The following is a 15,363-nucleotide window of genomic DNA, read 5'->3' on the forward strand; positions in this document are numbered from 1 at the left end:
TCAAATTATTAGCAATGAACTTACACAAACATTTACTGAAAATACCCTGAAAAAATTGGTCAGTTGGGCTATTGCTTTCTCTGGGATAATTTCTTTGTACTTTTGGAAGCTGTAAGATGTGGCAACCATGTTAGTAATAACCCTTTTCCATACTTTACTAATGGTTTCATCAGGAACACACTGAGTATAATTTAATATTTTAATGTCTACTTAGTAGGGAAAGGGAGTTCGGTGATTTATTTTTTGTTTTTTCTCCTTAGGCAGTGTGATTTCATGCCTATTAATTGGTACAACATTGGTCAGTTTAAGAAGATGCCAGAGGTCAATTCCTGTTCTCAGTAGGCATTGTTAAATCGATACTGGAATGCAAAGGTGCGATTAAGAATTATCAGACACAGATGAAGGGTCAAGGAGATCCATTATTGACATTTTGGTAAAAAATCATGATATTATCCATTCATCAAGAAAGTTGGTGCATGAAAACGTGTTCACTATTTTGTTGAGCTGGTGATTTATATTTACAAAGTTTATAGTTTTTATTTTAGAAATAAGTCTCAACTTGCCAGATTCCTTAAAAAGTTTAAAAATTTATGTTTTTACAATTTTTTCAACATCATTATAAACTATTTCTTTTATTAGGTAAGTCTCCCTTTCCCCCTTATTATTCCGCAAAAAGAAAATCCAGACAGTCTTTTGCATGTGGATATGTGCAGTGTAAGCATCTGAAATCTGGTGTATTGGCACAAAAGGCTTAGAAAAAATTTGTTTAACCAAATAGGGAATCCTAGAACAGTTTCCCTGTGTCAAGGTGTTGGGAGTAGATGTCAGCATATTCATAAGAGACAAAGGAATAGAGGGGGAAACAAAGGTGAAATGGAAATCTCCTGAAAGGTGGTACTTTTTTTCTGTAATTATTTCATATAGAAGTTTCCATTTATAGATTTAAATGACTGTGGCCTTGATAATCAATACCCAATTACCAGGTTGACTGTTTGGATAGTAATTTCACACTTGGCAGCCTTTTTCTTATCAGGGAACACTGGGCCTCTGCCATCCTATTCAATTCTTTCTCTTACTGTTCTTTTTAGTGGGATCATAGATGAATGAGGCTGTTTTGTATCCTTATGCTTTTGTATTTCTTTTCTCGCTCTCTCTCAGGGATACTCTTCCCCCTTTAACTACCCATTGGTCTTCTGATTGTCCAAAAGTTCATCTCAAACATCACCTTTTTGAGCAGTCTTTTCTGAGTGTATCCAAATGAAGCCAGTCCTCACTTCTTTCTGCATATCTCTGTCATGATACAGTGTATTTATGTATTTTTTGTGCACGTCTGCAGTTCTTATCATAGTATGAGTTCCTTTATGGTAGAAGTGATCGTCGTAATATATAGCTAATACTGTGTCAGCCACTATTCTTAGTGTTACACACATTCAATCATTTTAGTACTCACAACTCCATGAGGTAAATACTATTATTTTACAAATGAGGGTATTGAGGAACAGAGAGTATACGTGATTTGTCCAAATCACTTAGCTATTAGCTGTTGAACTGCTATATATTGATATGCCAAATATAATGCCTACCTATAGTAGGAGCTTATAAATATTTAAGGTATAGGTGAGTATGATCTGAGTTTTAAAGTTTATCAAATATGCATTTATTTATTAAAATATAATTTTGCTTTAAAAAGCTTCATACAGCATTAGGAGAAAAAACAATTTAAAAAAGTTCCTTACGTATATAGATATGTTTATACAATATATACATACAACCTATATATTTGCATTTAAAAAGTTCTTAAAACCATGATCTCCAAAGAAGTTGAACTAGAAATCTTTTCAATGTAATATATGTGAAAATGTTGTTGCTAATAAAACTTTTCATCTACTCAGTCATGCATAATGTAATTTTATTCGCTCCTATTCCAGTGAAATTACACTTTTGCTCCTGAAAAATTCCAAGTTCTCGCTTTGTAAATGCTAAGAAAAGTTTTATGGTACCATCGATTTTGTTAAGTCCAGACCAATATTACTTAAGAAGCATAACCAAAGAGCTGTAGGAAATACCATTAATCTTCTCACATTTTGTTATTATTCCCTGAGAGGCTGAAATATTATAATCCTGAATTATTCAAGCCAATTGCTTAATTCTTTGTTTCATAGGTTCACACACTAAAAATTTCATGAAAAAAAAAAAAGAAATAAAGTTTTTGGTGACATTTAGAAATCCATTTTACTTATATAATACAAAATAATCACATAAGTTTGGAAAGATGCACAGAAGTTTTAAAAAAGCTTATTTACAGATCTGATATATACCTTATGCATTAATATAATTTTATAGATATACAAAATGCTAAAAACAATATAATTAATCTTAACTTTTAAATAGTGTTAGAGCAGAATGTTCTTAACTTCACATATTTTCCATAAGGTGATAGTGTATTTATTTCATAGTAACTTAAAAATAGGCCTCATAAAACACGGGTATTTTTCCTTTTAGATAGTTCTAGAAATAATATTATTTCTGTAGTTTCTGGAAACATCACGTTCTGTTCTCAGGTTTATCTATATCACGAACATAAACTAAGCAGGCAAATATAAAATTGAATTATTTAGTCTCTAAATCTAAAATAATTATTTAAATATAAAACCACATTTATGGTAAAGCCCAAATCTTGCCCACCAGCAAAAACCAACGAATGCAACCTTCCAGACTCCCACGTACATCTGGATGAAAGAGCAGAGCAGAAATGAGGCCAGGCTGCCATTGCTGGGGAGGTCTGCAGAAGAGCACCCTTTCCTCACACAGTAGGTGAATAATTCTGTTCAGGTTGCACCAGAGGCCACCCCGTGTAACATTACTATCCAAACAATCAACCTGGTAATTGGGTATTGATTATCAAGGCCAGAGTCCTTCATGGCCTTGCATGCTTAAAATGGACATGAAATGTGACACATGAAACGACTGGAGGTCTGGCAATGTTGTGACAACTGCTAGTAACATACCGAAAATTCTTCTTGAAACTTTAGGTTGTTGTTTGTGCAAAGCTCTTCAACATGTTGCAGGAAGGACTTCTTGCTTACCGGCCTCCAAGCAAAGAGAGGTAGAAAATGGAATCATGTTAGACTGGCACCGGCTGTACAGTGAACAAGTCAAAGAACAGCAGACGTTGCCAAACCTGTAACCACACAGCCCTTTAAAGTCACTCTGCCATATTTACAAAATTAACTTTTCCCCTGTAAGTGTGCTTTCTTTATATCCCTGGCACAAAATCCTTTCCATTTTTAAGTGACTTTATATGAACGATTTCACATTGTAAGGAAGAAAGTTTTTCAAGTAAATATAAGGGCATAAAGTTATCATTGAATCCTAAAGCACATAATACCTCTTTGTCATACAGAAAACATTTTATACATTACAAGGTTTTAGAAGATATAAAATATTGCAGTGACCTCATTCTCATAATGACATGGTTTTTAAACCCTAAGGAGTTTAAATATCCCCGTATTACTTCCCAAGCTAAAATACAGACATGCAGGCTTCACCCCAGAGAGAGAGAAAGCATTTCTCCAGTTACCATGCAATTAGTCATGCTTTTATGATTTATATCCAGCTTGGAGGTTTTTCTAGCAAACATACAAAAAAAGGAACCACACATTAAGATTCATTGAATCAGTGAATCTAGCATTGATATTCAAAAAGAAGAAAAGATATTTAACAAACTTACTTGATGGATTTTCTATAACTAAGTAACCTGCAACAGAGATTGTGTTAAATGCATGATAAGTTGAGGGTATAGCTCTTTCTGAAGGAGTTCTAGATTAAAATCAGATAAATATAATAAATCAGTAATATATGACTGCTATGCCTTTACCTGATATGCAATCATTATTTTGAACTCTATTTCATTTTTCTAAGTGATATTATTTGGACTCAAATATGGCCAAATAATAACTTAGCTTCCCTCTCAAGCTAAGACACCCTTTTAATATTGTTAGGCATTTGGGGTACTATGTTAAAAACAGGTCACTTTTTAAAATATTGCATAGTATTTAGAGCCGAAGAGAGTTAATGTGGATATTAAAAAATATTTTCTTTGTCCATAGAGAGTACGTAACCAGGGAAAGTGGATCTTTGAAGAATGACATCATATTGCCTAAGTTTTATTTCATGAGTGAGTTTTGATGAGTTTATAACCATAAAAAATTACAATTCTTTCAGTTACTTTAGACATATCTCCTCTGACAGTTCATTGGTCATCATTGGTCAAATTATTCATACTCTGAAAAAAACTGAAATAGTTTTTAACAGCTAAATAAACTATGCCACACACACAAATTCAAAGACGGGAACATCTTTAATAACACATTTGTCATGCACAATCAATTAGCACTGCAAAACCACAAAAGGCACAAAGTATAATGAAATAAAATGAATAAAATATAAATTTTTCAAAGTTTCAAATTTTAAATATTATCAGGGATAATTTTACTGCATTCCTTAAGTGAATAATGTTTATGAGAGGATGTGGTTTTTGAAGTAAAGAACAAATGAAAGAAAATAATTAGTTTGAAAAATGTGTCATAATGAATACTATGAAAATGGTCACAAAGGGATATGTTCAATGAAGAAAACATGAGACAAAAAGTTTATTTTATTACAATAGGAATTGGTGAAAAATATGGGGGTGCAGGAGTAAGTACTACCAAGAAGAATAATAGAATTCTTGGTTAATGCAAGGGGAAGGAGGTATATTCCAGCTTCTCAGAGTATATCCTCATACAGCATCCCATTATCAAACACAGTGTCACAGTGATAAAACAGCAATGTTTGAACAAAGTCCAGGTAGATGAACTTGTAAGCTTCATCCAAGAACCTAGAGTGATTCTGAGAATACAACAGAGAAATTTTTAACTAAATGGATATGGAGATGGTTGAATGGGCTACTGAATCAGAAGAATCCTAGATTTAAGGTTTGTGACAGGAAAATAGAGAGTGTCTGAATTAGAGGCCCTGGAAATATTTCTGACATAGCATCAGATAAAGTGGGGACTGAGGCAACAGTTAATCCCTGTTGGAAATAATTACCCTTCAGCAAAGACCAGCTAGAAAAAAACATAATCATGGACTAGACCCATACTACCCAAGTCCCCTTAGATGCCTGATGCCCCAATGCTCTTATGCCATCATGTTCCTCAGAAACAGGAAAGGTAAGTGGGGAAGGTTGGGCAAATCCTAATTAACTGAGCTTAAGATAGAAATACAGATGAGATATTTGAATTAGCAAGATCAGTTTCCCTGCTACCACGCAGAAACGGAAATTCTTCAGCTGCACGGTTATTGCTTTCCTAACAACAGGGAATATTAAAATCAATTCGTGGTTGGTGAAATTCAAACACACTACATCTGATTTCATGACAGGCTCATGGTCCACCTAGTTAAGGACAGTCAGACTGCCATCCTACAGTGGGGAGAGTCTCTTTTCCCAGAGAATCCAGGATTATTTGAGGTGGTATTGGCAGAATATTTTTACCAGGCTCTCTAGAATCTAAAGTAGGGCTAGCTTCTGGGCAGCCATCGATAAGGCATTTGAAGAATCAGAACACGATCCATTAAATTCTCAAAAGACACTAAACATGAATAATCATGTTAAAATATAAACGTGTAAGAAATAGCTAAAGCACCATGTTATTATCCACACCCTTACTTTTTCTTATTAATGATATCTATTCTCATTTAGAAATTGTAATTAATAAAAATATCTTTTGTCGATTTCTTTACAGTGAAAAACACTACAGAAAGTTGCTTTTTTTTTTTTTACTATTATTTTATTTTGTATTTGAAAGATCTCTCTAAAGAGACTAATTTTAAACTGTAACTGACTAGCTATTGGATCCAGGTGGATATTTGTGAATTCTTTCCTTACTATATAATATGATGGCTTCAAATACCTGCTCCAACACTTACCGGCTACATTACCTTGAGAAAGGTACTTAATCTTTCTGTGCCTCAGTTCCTAATTTGGAAAATAGGCTAAGTATCTGTAAATCAAGTTCATATATGTACAATGCTTAGAAACGCCCTTAGCTTTGGAAGCAATACATAAATATTAGTTACTATCATTAGCATTATAATTGCTATGTCTACTTTATTTTGTAAAACTCAAGCTTCTCTTATCCATCTGTCCTATAATTCACACTGATATAAAGGAAGGTGTTTTTTTTGTTTGTTTCCAAAAGAATATTCTATCTTAATTTTACTCAAAATTGGGTAATCATCATGCTGGCGTTTTTAACATTATTCCTTACAACTACCTTTCACACCCTCTTGTTTGTATTCCAGCTATTCTCTAGCATCCCTCCCTCCAAGTTTGTACCATTCTAGGTGTTTTCCCACAACCAGATCCTATGGATTCCTCAGTAGCCGATTCAAATACTAACTCTTCCATGGACCTTGCCCTGTTCTATTGTAGAGAAAATAATTTCTTCCTTCTATGAAATGAAATTTCTATGGAGAAACCACTTTCCACCTTGTATTATGGCTATATAAGCACAGGTATTAAGGATACATGCATTGAGGTTCATGTGTATTTGAAGGCAGGGAAAGGATTAACACTGGCTCCCTACAAGACCCTCATAACCTTATTCATAGTAGACAATGAATAAATCATCATTAAACATACAATTGTTGATGCATTCAGACTAAGATACACAGAAAGCTAAATATAAGTACTGTGCTTATTATGAGAGTATCTGAACTGAACGAATTTTCCACTAAAACAGTAAGCAATTGAGAATTCTCAGGAGCTTTAGATAAGTCTGATCAATAGAAGTATCAATAAACACTATATGAGTCTAGGGCGCCTGGGTGGCTCAGTTGGTTAAGCATCTGCCTTCAGCTCAGGTCATGATCCCAGGGTCCTGGGATCGAGCCCCACATTGGCTCCCTGCTCAGCGAGGAGTATGCTTCTCCCTCTCCTGATCCCTCTGCTTGTGCTCTCTCTCTGTCAAATAAATAAATAAAATCTTAAAAACAAAACACCATATGAGTCTAAACAAAGCCATATTAGATCCCCTAACATTAGAAATTAACAGGTGTTAGATACTTCTTAGGAAATTAGATATATGAACAACAAAATCATCTTGCCTATCCAAGTAGTAAAAAGATAGACTTCAAAAAAAGAGTAAGTTCTGTTTTGGCTTTATTTTCCTTTGTATCACTCTCTTTATCAAACCCAATCACTTTATGTAACCTATTCTTCACATTTGTATTTACATAATGTGAGAAACAAGACTTCTAAAGTCTAATTTTTATGTAATTTTTCAGTCTATGCCGATGTCACCAGTATGTGTGAACTGAAATTGAAATACCTATCTGGATAGCTTAAATTGAGAAGACGTTTTGGCAAATATTACCTAACTATTTCAAATAAAAGATTTTTTTTGTTGTTTTCTGTAGTATCCATATCACTGTTTTGATACTTAGCCTCATATTGTATGAGTGTACTTTTCCTTTAAGAATTGATGGCATTCTGGGGTGCTTGGTGGTTCAGTTGGTTAAGCATCTGACTCTTGATTTCAGCTCAGGTCATGATCTCAGGGTTGTGAGATCAAGGCTCATGTCAGGCTCTGTGCTCAGCGGGGAGTCTAAGGGCCTGTTATTATATCAATATAATAGTCTCTCTCTCTCTCCTCTGCCCCTAACCCTCACACTCTCTCTCTCAAATAAATAAATCTTTAAAAAAAGGGAATTGGCTGCATTCTAAATTTTATTAGAGGTTTTAAAGTTTTGCTTTTAAATAGGAAAAAATGAATTTGGACAATTTATACAGGGAATTAGAAAAGAAGGTGGGGCATAATACAACAACAACAACAACAACAACAACAACAACAACAACAAAACCCAAACCACTGACTTATACTGATGAGGAAATTAAATTCTTTTAGGAAAAACTGTTTGGTTAGATAAGTATAAAAGAAAACCTCACAGAAATTAATGTGCATGAAAGTCAACAATGTTATTTCAGGAGTGCTATTTTCAAATTAAGTGATCTGCGAAGACACTCAAAGAAACTCAAATAGAAAACTTTCATTAACATTTTTAAAAACAAATTGTTACATGAAGAGCATTTTAGACTGGTATTTTATTCACTTACAATGGTGAATGATACTGTCAAATCAAATTCAGTTCATTATTATATAAATCAATGTGGGAATTGTCCAGATTTCAATAAGATAACTGACCACTTTCCAACAGAAGGGGCTAAACACTTTTTATTACATGAATCTTAGCTGTCTTAAATCCTATTCCCTTTTGTTGAAAAGGGTATTATTTCATGTCTGGGATCATTTTTTAAAAGTCTATCAAAAACTTAAATTCCACTCAGATTACTCTTGATAGATCCAGAGAGGAACCATTTATTTATGTTGGCAGTGGTGATTGAAGACCATATTGTCACAGAGACTCAGCTTTCCCTCAAGGTCAATTAGTTGAAATCTATAGGGAATTAAAATATAGTCCAAATAGAGAGCCATGGATGATAGCCTATAGATGAGCGGCTTAAATCAGCATTACCAGTGGCATTGGACAAACTGAGAAACTTTGTGTTTTCTACTTAAGTTAGGTTAAAAAGAAAAGAACCTCAAGTTCTATTGTGATTTAAAATACGTATTTGTCATACTGACATATACTTCATATTCAACTAAAAATTTTTAAGAATCTTTCTGGTAAAACATATTAATTAATCCTTCCAAGTTTTATAAAATACTGAGTGTGAATTTTTAATTTCTATATTTCAATCAAGCCATTAATTGCTCCAACATTTATATCTACTTCTATAATAATATCCTATTACTTATCCTCAGCATTTACTGTGATGCTTTCAACGGTGTCTTCAGTTTTGTTCTTTCCTATTGTTTTTATTTGTTCTAGGCTTTAAAATAGTATTCTTTCAGATCTTTTTTCTTTCTTTCTTTCTTTTTTAAAGATTTTATTTATTTATTTGACAGAGAGAAAGTGAGAGAGCATAAGCAGGGGGAGTGGCAGGCAGAGGGAGAAGCAGGCACCCTGCTGAGCAGGGAGCCAGATGAGGGGCTGGATCCCAGGACCCTGGGATCATCACCTGAGCCGATGGCAGACACTTAACTGAGTCACCCCGGTGCCCCATTTCCAGGTCTTTCTTCATTCTTTTATCAAATCACCAATAATCTTTCTGTGGTCCATAATATAAATTTAAAAAGTTTTCTTAACCAGTCCTCAAAAAAGTTAAAAATAGAACTACCATAATGATCCAACAAGTCTACTTCTAGGAATATATCCACAAGAAATGAAAACACTAGCTCAAAAAGACATCTGCATCCCCATGTGTATGGCAACATTATTTACAACAGCCATGACATGGAAGCAACCTAAGTGTCAGTGGGTGAATGGATAAAGAAGTTGTGGCATATATACACAAGGGAATATTATTTGGCCATAAAAAGAGGAAATCCTACCATTTGCAACAACATGGATGGGCTTGAAGGCATTATGCTAAGTGAAATAAGTCAGACAGAAAAGGACAAATACTGTATGATCTCACTTATATGCGGAATCTAAAACACAAACAAACAAACAAACAAACACAAATTCATAGAGAAAGAAATCAGCTTTGTGGTCACCAGAGGCGGAGGGGAGAGGGAGGGGGTATTGGAGGAAGGTGGATAAAGGGTACAAACTTTCAGTATTGAGGTAACTAAGTACTAGGGATGTAATGTACAACACAATGACTGGCTAACACTGTTGTGTGGTATATTTGAAAGTTGTTAAGAAAGTAGATCCTAAGAGTTCTCATCATAAGAACACTTGTTTTTCATTTTTTTCTTAGTTCTTTTCTTTTTATTGTATTTATACGAAAAAAATGTTTGTTAGCTGAACCTGCTGTGGTAATTACTTCACAATATATGTAAATCAAGCCATTATGCTATACACCTTTAACTTACACAGTGACATGTATCAGTTATTTCTCAATAAAACTGTAAAAAAAAAGTTTAAAAATATTATCCTGGTAGCTGGTACTGTATAGCTGACTCTAAAACGTCACCTTATAAGGTAAACATACCACCTCAATAAGTAAGTAATGTAATATTTTTCTTATTTAATTACAAAAACAATCAATCAGTAAGTGCCATCTAAGTGCTTTCTCAGTATATTTCTTCGTATCTGTAAAGACAAATAGGTTTAAAAGGAGCTTAGCTAATTGAAGGGCAGCTCTTTGGAGGCAATGCCCTTTCCGTTTTCATCACAGTATTTCCAGTGCCCAGAACAGTGCTTGGCACTTGGTAGGTGCCTGACTGATACTTCTGTTACCCAAATGAGGTAAAATGGATTTTTAGATCGATAAGGAAAAGCAACATTCTTGCTGATGTCAAAGAGCTGAGAGAAGATTCCCAAGGTAGCAAGAGTTGAATTTTCATTATTACTAAAGCCTCACCACATTAGCACATTTGAAAACAAATTCCTGACAGATGTTTTATTTTGTCAACCACATATTCTAAATTACAGCCAGGGGCACAAGCTTAGCTACCTTGGGCAACAGGGAAGAAGGAGTAGAAAGAGAGGATGAAGACACTGCTGACAGCCGTGTGAAGGGATGGGCACAGGCTCTCGGTGAAAATGTAATAAAGAGGACACGGATGACATGATATCATCTAAGAAGAAGTGCTTCGAGCCTGAACTATTAGCTAGCAAGGCAGGTTAGCACTAAAGTTCCTCAGTCAGGGGTTAGAAGGTAACCTCAGAAAACTAAGTTTGGAAGAAGACTGCATCTACCTTAACAAACAGGATTTAAGTACAGGCGTTCTAGCAAGGTTCTGATGAATCCAAACTGCTAAGTTGAGCTCTATCAAAGTAAGAGCTCTGACTAAGCAGGACACTACTGACTAATTCTGAGAGAAAATGTGATGCTCAAGGAGAAACATGAGGTAAAAATGGAAGTTTTTTTCTGAGGCATTAATGGCATAAAGCAAAAAAAGTAGAAGAATTCTATTTAACGATGATGAAGAAAGATACTTGGCAGAGCTGCTCAACCAGACCCCTTGTGAGTCTAGAATGCTGAGAGGTCAGCTTTGAGGGCTGGTTGGAAATGGATATTTTATGTGTGATGTGATCACTTAAACCTTTAGCTCAATAGTCTTACTTTGATAACTGAATCTGATCAAGCAGGTCCTTTGAGGAAAATGTATTTTTATAAAACTACTTTAATTCTGTCAATGGAAACTTGACAAGTAGTTAATAGGAAGTAAAACAAGGTTACCTATGATTCCAAAACGCTAAATATGATTAGAGTAGAAATAGTCCTGGCTTCCACTGTTTTAATCATGCTGAGTACTGTTCATGATCAATTAGAATGCGGGACACTTGGCCCCATCCAGCCTTGTGGCTCATGGAGACTGACTTCTCTGTCATAGATTTGGGATTTTGAAATCAAATGCATTTTCGTTCTTTGCCTCCATTCATATGCTTTGCATGAAGAAACTGATTATCTCTGGGGCATTCAATCTGTTGCTGGGGTCCACGGTAATGCTGGCACTTTGTTATGCTACCTTCAGAAGGCATAAAGCAATTTTTGTGCTAGCATACAAATGGCATTTCTGAGCATCAGAGGAGTGCCTGAAAACATGCACAGTTAGCTACCCATTGATTAGGGCAGAAGTACAGTATAAACTGTGCCACTCTGTGTATGCCCCAGAAGCACAGAATGGGAAATTACGTCATCTTGGTCCTTACAGATTACCACCTGCGGTAGTTGAAATGAGCTTGTGTGAAGTGTGGACCCAGACTTGATCTGTCACATGGAGAAGTCAGCTTTGTATCATGGTAATAAGACAAGAGGCATGTGAAGAAATCTGGGTGGAAACTTATTTTACTATCAAAGCTAATACAATGTGAGAACACAGCAAATTCTCAGGACATGCACATTATGAGTCAATGTGCATTTTGATAAGGTTAACTTTACCATATCAATAGCATGCAAATTAGAGAGGACATATTGTAAGTAGAAAGCATAGGGCTTTTTTGGTTTTTTTTTTTTTGGCTTTGGAAAAAATAGCACATTAAAAAACAAAACTCTCAATATAGTGTATTTAAAAATACAGAGCACACCACCTGACAAGATGAAAACAATCACAACAGAGCTCTGCACCACCACAGTGACTTACTGGATGACAAAAATCTCCTTGCGTCTAAAGAAAAATGAAGAATATCTGGAAGTAAAGATTCGTTATTTATTTAGTACACAAACACACTGGATTATTTTTTGCTACTACAAGAACATGAGCATTAAATATCTTGAGCTTCATCCTACTCCAGGACACCTGTCTGGAATTCACATATCTGTCAGACATTTCTTATCTGGATTCATGTATTTTTGTCATTGTTTGCAAAATAGTTTAGGAGAGAAGTAAAATTCATGGTCAGACCCTGTCAAAGAATTGATGGCAATTAAAATGCTAATGATTTTACATAGAATTTCATGTATCAGTCAAATATCATGTATTCTTACTGAAGGTACAATAAGACTTGCTCTACTAAAGATTTTTCAGTTTCTGCAAGTTTGAACCTATGCTAAAATGCCATCTCTCCTTTGTCCCATATCATTAAAGAACAAAAAATTAAAAAAAAAAGCAGTTCTTCCCTTAGAATCATTTCTCTGCATAGACAAAGCTGCCTGAAGAAGGTTCCTGTGGGGTCTTGTCTTTTTAAGAGGGATTATATTGATCTCATCACTACATGAAATTAGTATGCTTCTGAGTTATACATACACATAGAGGTTCAGGTGTATCTTGTTACCTCCGAATCAAACACACCCAGGCTAGCATCATGGCTGTCCTATTTAGTAGATGGACCACCTTGGACAGTTACTTAAATTCTCTAAGTATCTTTTGTTTTTCAACTGTAAAATGGGGGAAAAAAGTATCTACCACAAAGGACTGAAAGAGTTACATGCGATTATTACACAGAATTAACACACAGTAATTGCTCAAAAACAGTAGCAATTATTATGTTAGCAAGCCCTCTATGTGAAAGTAGATTGGGGTGATTTTTAATTTTATAAAGATTGTAAATAACAATTATAATTCCAAATGTATTCTGCCTTGGAGTTTACAAGAGCTTCCTGAAGACACACACATTTAACAAAAATTCAACATGCAAACTTCTAAAGTCATGGAAGAAAGAAAGATACTCTTAAAGTAGCAATTCAATTGTTTGTTTTATTTTGTTGAGGATTTTAATTCCATTCGTGATCACTGGATTGGGCCTTGAGTCTAATTAATGCACCATTACATTCACTCAACTAAAGCAGGCAAGAGAATTAATATGGAATGATGCACAAAATTAGGGGGGGGCAATTAAGGCTTGGAAGAAACTGAGTGTCAAGTAAGAAGATTAGTAATGTTGATTAATGTTATTCTACTGTGTTGTTGTTTTTTCTGATTTAGTTACCATGGGTGGTGGGGGGGGGGAGGATAGGCACAGAACCTACTATAACTTAATTAAGACTGGTAAGGAGACAGTGAAAAATAAACATTTTTAGCAAACAGAATATTTAACTTGTGAGCCTTCTGTTAGGTTATTTAATTTTAAGTGTTATAACTCTCTTGGGAAGGTAGTTTCTGTTGCAGTTAAATTAGTTAAAGCAATCCACAGGGCCACCTGGTCTCAGCATCTTGAAGAGACAGGTCTGTTTTACCTGAGTGTTTGCTGATCTTGCCAATATTTCCTCCTAGAAACCTTTCTCACTTCCTTGGGCTAAGTGGTTGTGTTTCAAAGGAGCCATCACAAAATGTCGTTTTGTTCATTTCTTCATCAAATAAACCCCAAGGGTCATTTTCTAATCTGATGAATGTGGAAGAGATGAGCCCAAAATATTAAATACCCTTCCTAAGAAATATAGTGTGCACTGTCTAAACTTAAATATAAAATGTGCATAAGGAAATGATATAATTTTCATTCCAAATAAGAATTGAAAACATTATCTTGGCCTATCCTGAATGTTCTCATGGAATTACAGAGTACTAAAGGTTTTTTTTTTTCCCCAGAGTACTAAATCTTCATTTGAGTTTTGTTCTCCTTCAGGAAGAAAAAGTACAGTGTGAGAGAATTCTTCTTCAGATCCTTCGTGAAACAAGGTAAAAGATAATTAAATAATGAGAGTTTACACACACACAAAAATTATAGGATGAATCTTAACATGTAAATAAAAATACAGGCACATGTCATAAAATGAATAATTTCTTAACTCCAAGTCCTTGACAGGATTCAGTACAAGCATCATAATGACTTTTGCCAACTATGTAACTCCCTAAAACTAATATTTTAATTATTGATTAGATATTCTTCTTTTATCATTTCTCTTATGGACATGTCAAGACATACAACACTGAGGAAAACTGCTACTCCAATTAGCATGAAGAAAGTGGGCAGGTTGGAGGGAAAAGAACATGCCCAAGCCTCAGGTAGAAGGAGCATATGTTAGCTGGGTAGATTTAAAGGAAATTACCTAAATTCTGTCCTGCAAATAACAAAGACATATGATGTAAGTTATTCAACAATTTAGAAACTAACTGAAACTCCCTGATTCTTTACCCTCAGAATCTACTACCAGTCTCTGTGGCTCTACTCTCATGACCTATATGGCTTTTAATAGATTTACATCTTCCAGCACCTCAAGACAAGAGAAGGGCTTGAAAGCTTCATTGAAGGATGGCCCCTTTTATATGTTCACGTGACTAAATATGGATCTGTTAGTTACCATTTTTTCTAGACTTATTGTCTATTGTATTATTGACCTTATTCACATGAAAAACCTTCAATAAGTAGTAAATCTGGAGACAGATCTCTGTAGTACTCAAACCACTTGATAGTTATTTTAATAAATTTCTGTAATAATCAAGCAAAGCATATTATTATGTGCCACTGGAATTACAAATATAGATGTTTTACAGTCACGAATGCTGGAATTATAAAAAAAAATGAGAAAGTAAAAAGCATAGAAACTAAAATTTCCAACTTTACTAATACTGGGGGTAATATATACTAATGATCTATGTGCAAAAATAAATTAATATTATTTGAAATATACTTGAAAGACACTTCTACATCATTTTACAGTAAATCCACATATACACAAAAAAACATGGAAGCAAGAAAATAAATAATTAGGAGTCAAGATTAAATAAGGCAGTCCCTGATTTATAAAAAAACCATAATAAACAATCTATGCAGTCCTTATCCACCTTTTCCATTAGCTGCCATGACAGTCCTTGTTAAAAAAAAAAAAAAAATCTTCCAGCTTTTAGATAACGGCTGTGTTCAGAAGTG

At 34.5% G+C, this 15,363-nt stretch overlaps 1 protein-coding gene across 1 annotated transcript in view; it reads right to left on the reverse strand.

The window, feature by feature from the left end:
- PTPRQ (protein tyrosine phosphatase receptor type Q) overlaps positions 1-15,363 on the reverse strand; it is a 257,068-nt gene that overhangs the window by 24,271 nt on the left and 217,434 nt on the right. The window contains exon 54 of the mRNA XM_057316413.1: positions 3,009-3,090. Within this exon, the coding sequence (XP_057172396.1) occupies positions 3,009-3,090 (82 nt within the window). The remainder of the gene's footprint in view (positions 1-3,008; positions 3,091-15,363) is intronic.

Source organism: Ursus arctos, unplaced genomic scaffold (assembly GCF_023065955.2).
Source record: "Ursus arctos isolate Adak ecotype North America unplaced genomic scaffold, UrsArc2.0 scaffold_21, whole genome shotgun sequence".
NCBI lineage: Eukaryota > Metazoa > Chordata > Mammalia > Carnivora > Ursidae > Ursus > Ursus arctos.